This window comes from Elgaria multicarinata, chromosome 2 (genome assembly GCF_023053635.1).
Source record: "Elgaria multicarinata webbii isolate HBS135686 ecotype San Diego chromosome 2, rElgMul1.1.pri, whole genome shotgun sequence".
Classification (NCBI taxonomy): Eukaryota; Metazoa; Chordata; class Lepidosauria; order Squamata; family Anguidae; genus Elgaria; species Elgaria multicarinata.
The window spans coordinates 77,420,740-77,425,987 of NC_086172.1; the positions used below are offsets into that span (position 1 = coordinate 77,420,740).

Here is a 5,248-nt window from a genome sequence, read left to right on the forward strand (position 1 = left end):
TTTGAATATGAAAGGACTGAAAAATGACTGAATATTATATATCCTATTTTTAAATTGTAATGGGTTTTCTTGGAGTGAACTCTGCTCTATGGATTTGTCCTATTGGAAAGGAACTCTCCAGTCATGGTCCCTGTACTGCCTAGGTTTATAGCAAAACATTATCTATGCAAAACATTATCCATACAAAGCATTAATCCTAATCCAAGGCTCAGATTACCAATGTGGAGAATAGGATCCTCAATTACTTCACACTCCATTGGCCAGAGTGGAGCTAAGATTGAATCTCTACCATTAGGAAGGGAAAAAAGATTCCGAGGTTCCCGCAACCGCAGAACACCAGGGCCCTCTGGATGGTCAAGCATAAGTTGTTTGCTTTTAAGAAGTGCTGTCTCCATCATAAGTGAACCTGCCAAAAAGAAAGTTGGCAAAATGCTATTAATTTCTTTGCAGATGCTCTAGTAGGAGGCAACTATGAGGGCTTAAGCATGCATTTCATTCTCAGTGGCTAGGTTCACAGCTTTAGGGTGGATTCCTGCACTGAGCAGGGGGTTGGACTTGATGGCCTTGTAGGCCCCTTCCAACTCTGCTATTCTATGAAAACGCTAACCCATACTCAGTGGTTGAGTGTGGGTTGTTGTTGAACTGTGGGTTAGCATGATGTCTGAACCCAGGGTGTTTTCCCCTGGGTGGCTTGTTAACCATACAGTGTGGCTTGTTAACCACCCTGAACAACCCAACAACAAACCATGTGTTTTCAAGGTAGCTTGTTCAGGAAAAATAAGCCACACCGCATGATTAACAAGCCATGCAGCAGAAAATGTCCTGGGTTCAGACAACATGCTAACCTACGGCTCAACAAACAACCCACACTCAGCCACTGAGTGTGGGTTAGTGTGTTGTGTGAACCTAGTCAGTGAGTCAATGAATCTCTCACATCAAGCTTACAGCTTACTTACAGAGTAGTTTTTTGTCTGAGTCATGTTCTGTTCTGTCTCTCTTGTGGAAGTTGCCTGGCTTCAACACATGGCAAGAGTTCTTCTTCCGGCTCTCAAAAGGTAACATGGGGTTTTGAAGAGCATTTTCCTCATCTAAGAAGAAACATTTCTAGTATTACTGTGGAAACTTAATTACATGAGCCATTTAGAACTAAACTGGGCAAATACAGGTAAAAATCCATTACTGAGCCTTTTATTCATTTCTTTATTACTTTTCTATACTGCCCAATAATTATTTGTTGTGAGCCATTGTACTGGCACTATAACATTCATGAAATAAAACTTAAAGAGCAACATTGTATTACCAGAGTCACATTTTTATACAGCAGCAACATGGTTTATAAGCACAGGTATCAATATCATCTACAACATGATAGGGTGGAGGTCTGTGTCAACTGAAATACACATATAAGATAATGGTAATCAGATTAGGCAGACACAGCAATTAGGACTGTGATCATAAACACACCTACTGGGAAGTAAACTCAATTTAAATCAGGGAGAGTTGCTTCAGGATGGATAAAAGGAATAAAAGGACTTCTGAGATTTATATTCTCCAGTCCATACTCCAGGAAATAAAGCCAGACTGCTCACTTGAGGGAATGGTATTAAAGGCAAAACTGAGGTACTTTGGCCACATAATGAGAAGACAGGTTACCCTGGAGAAGAGGCTGATGCTAGGGAAAGTGGAAGGCAAAAGGAAGAGGGCCGACCAAGGGCAAGATGGATGGATGATATTCTGGAGGTGACAGACTTGACCTTGGGGGAGCTAGGGGTGGCGACAGCCGACAGAAAGCTCTGGCGTGGGCTGGTCCATGAAGCCACGAAGAGTCAGAAGCAACTGAACGAATAAACAAAACTAAATTAGAAGTGTAGTACTGCTGTTTTCTATAGTATGCTATTCTCACTTCATAAGCACACAGGTTTTTTTAAACCTAATTAGAGGGCAGACAGGGCTTGTTTTATATAGCTGAAATAGGCAACAATCATTCCAGAATGGTCAGAAGATAAAATCAAACAGTAAATGGGTACTGCAAGCCCAGGAAAGCCCTGTGGCAAATGCAGAACCAATTGTTATAGAGCCTGACAACCAGACAGACCCATTAGAATACGACCAGTGTTCTTACCTTTGAAATAGCCGTAGTATTGGAGATGCTGATACATGAAACGCTCGTAGGGCTCTTTGAACTGCTGTGGAAGGGAAAATGTCTGAGAAGTTAGAAAGGCAGAGTGTTTTACTTGGGTCTCATTTACCAAAGCCTTTGCATTATTTGCTAATTTAAATTTAAACAATAAAAACACCAAATGAAAATGCTGAGATCAAAGCACATTCAAAATCAAAGTTATAATATTGAAAGTGTCTCCCACCAGCTACTACCAGTCTCAGGGCACTCTCATTCACCCTATCTCTACTAAAAAAAATCTCAAATCCCATCCCTTTCCCCAGATGTCTTATTTCTTCTACCATGAAACCAGTACTTAACTTACCAGTCTAATACAGAATTATGATCGCACTCAGAGTCTGAAGTGACTAACTTCATCCAGCCCCTTACGGTGTAAGGCTTACACATTTGGATTGAATGTTATACTGACCTGACCCTCAGATGCTGGGTCTGCTGGACACATGTTGGCTCTGTCTGTTGCCTCCTAAAGAGAACCAGAAAAAGGTTATACATTTGTATTTATTTATTTATTTATTACATTTCAAAGCTCTCTGCATGGTTCCCCAAAATCAAAACCCTAAAAATACAACATGATACAACATGAAATCAAAGATTTTTAAAAGAATAAACCCAAAATAAAAACCAGAGTAAAATCCAGCAGCAGTTTAAAGATCTAAAACACATTATCACATTTAAAAAATAGAGTAAGGTTATGAACTAGCATTGTCTTCTGCTTGAAAGAATACCAAAATCTTGGTATTCTTGGTCACTCGCCTCCCACCAACAAACTGTATCAGGCATAAAAAGGAGTTGTGACGACGAGGCAGGGATATTGGTCAAAATGGGGCAAAGAGGTAGAAAAGGGAGAAGTGAAAAATATTTTTTTAAGGGAGGCCTTAAAAAGTGTGGCTTGTAATCTACAGACAATTCCTCTCCCCAAGGTAAAGCTAAATAAGTGACTAAATAATTGTACACTCCCCACCTATAGCGCCCAGCAGCAACCCCTTGTTCTGACCCCGACGATTTTGATCTACAGGACTGAAAGGCTTCTATGGCGACCGCTTTTTGTCACTCACAACAAAACACCCTCAGCTGGAGAGGCACGGCGGAGCAGCGCGCCCCGGGGCTACATCCCCGCCCGCGGGAGTCGCTCACTCGCTCGCGGGCTGTCCGTTAACGACGAGCCTGAGCGCACAACAGCCGCCGACGCCCAGCCTCAGAGGGGACCGGGAGGGCGCAGGGCGGCCGCCAGGCGACAGCGGCGAGGGGGCAGTGGCAGGACTCGCTCCCTGCGTGTGACCCCCTCCCCTCTTCAACACCCACCTGCCTCCCCTCTCTCTCTCTCCACGCCCGCCAAAGGGAAACGGTATCCCAGCAACCAGCCACGCCGATCCCGTCCCATTGGGGGTGGGACTTCCTGCTCATTGGTCCGTCAGTGCGGAGTGGCACCTGTGCAAACCATTGCTGAACGAAAAGAAGCAAAAGCAGAGGCTACCTCAAAAGGGGGGCTAGGAAGCCAGGCCAGCTGCTTGCCAATTGGATCGACCGCGACAGTTTAGGGGTGTGCTGCGCGTCCATTCCTCCAGGCGACTTGTAAACCCGGAGACTCGATATAGTCTTTGTTTTTAGAAAGGAGTCTTAACTGGGCTGGACTGGATGAGAAACAGGGTGCTTGGGGAAATATGTGTGTGGGTGCAGTGGGTTAACATTTCCTACTCCTCTGTTCCTTTTCTAAGACAACATGCAAAACCATGCAGGTACCCGTACAACTCGCAGCGCAGGATCAATAGCTGCTGGGAGAGAAGAGATACAAGAACCCGGCGAAGATGGGAAAGGGTCAACTTCTCACTTTTTCAGAATCTTCCTCCTGATATTCCCCCCTCACCACCACAGCTGCTATTACATTTATCTTAATTAAAACCCAGAAGATCTTGATCACTCCTCCCTTCTGCCATGTTCAGCTGCACCTCACTTCTTTCCCAGTTCCGTTTTATATCAACACCCCACCCCAAGACTGTAATGAGACTTTGTCTAGAGGCAACTCCAAACCATACTTCTTTTCCCATCCAATTAAGTGAATTTAAAAAAAACGAAACGCACACAACAACGTTGTTAAAACACAATTAAAACATCATAGATATAACAGCAAAATAGATTCCAAAGGCTGTTCTTCTGTAAGGCCAACAGGCCATAGGAATCTCTGAAGAGAGTGCTCTACAATTTTTCTGCTGACAGAAAAGAGGTTGTTTATTTAGAGGTTGTTTCCACCTCTAACAACTCTGAACCAGTCAGTCTCAGCCCAACCTACCTCACAAGGTTGTTGTTGTGAGGATAAAATGGAGAGGATTATGTAGGCCGCCTTGGGTTTCTTAAGAGGAAAAAGGTTGGGATATAAATGAAATAATAAATAAAATAAAAAGGGACTAACCTAAGGATGTATATTTTGGGACAAAGGGTATATTTGGCTGACTTGTGAAATTGTTCTGATCAGGCAGTCTAAGGGGGTACTTTTGGTCTCTTTAGAATATGAGTTTGTCACAAGATAACAATGACCTACCTTAGAACACTGTAAAGATAGTAATCTTTACGAACAGTGTTATAAGGTAGGTCATTGTTACATCTAAGATAGTGAATGTGAAGCCCATTGAACACTCAAGAATGCTATATAAATGTTATTGTTGTTATTAATCATCATCATCTAGAAGTTCAGGACATCTTCAAAGTAGCTCAGAATTCATTTTCTACAGTCAGTGATTAGGGACACAGTCTGTTTAGGACTCATAAACTAAAACAAGCCTTGGAAAAATGTCTCATAATGTCCAGCCCTTCGCCCTAGCTTTTGTTCATCCCCCCATAAACATGCCTTCTCTGCTTTACCTTATATTCTGAATTCTGGGGGGGAAAAGATGTTAAGTTGTGTATTTCTAAACTATGCATTTTTGCAAGTTTTGCTGAACACCACAGCAGGATGTATTTTGTACTGAGTTCTAAAGAAAAGCCCTGTGTGATGTAAAATGTCACATTTCTCAAATACTGGTCACTTAACTGTACCATTAATACTGACAATAGGTTCAAAGAGTAATAATTAAG

General features: G+C 42.6%; 1 protein-coding gene across 1 annotated transcript in view; it reads right to left on the minus strand.

Annotated features, from left to right (window-relative positions):
* The window catches only part of AGBL2 (AGBL carboxypeptidase 2), a 35,639-nt gene extending 33,018 nt beyond the window's left edge, over positions 1–2,621 (minus strand). The window contains exons 1-4 of the mRNA XM_063118339.1: positions 2,589–2,621; positions 2,123–2,186; positions 957–1,088; positions 218–406 (exon numbers count right to left, since the gene is read on the minus strand). Of these exons, the coding sequence (XP_062974409.1) occupies positions 218–406; positions 957–1,088; positions 2,123–2,186; positions 2,589–2,621 (418 nt within the window). The remainder of the gene's footprint in view (positions 1–217; positions 407–956; positions 1,089–2,122; positions 2,187–2,588) is intronic.
* Positions 2,622–5,248: the final 2,627 nt, after the last annotated feature.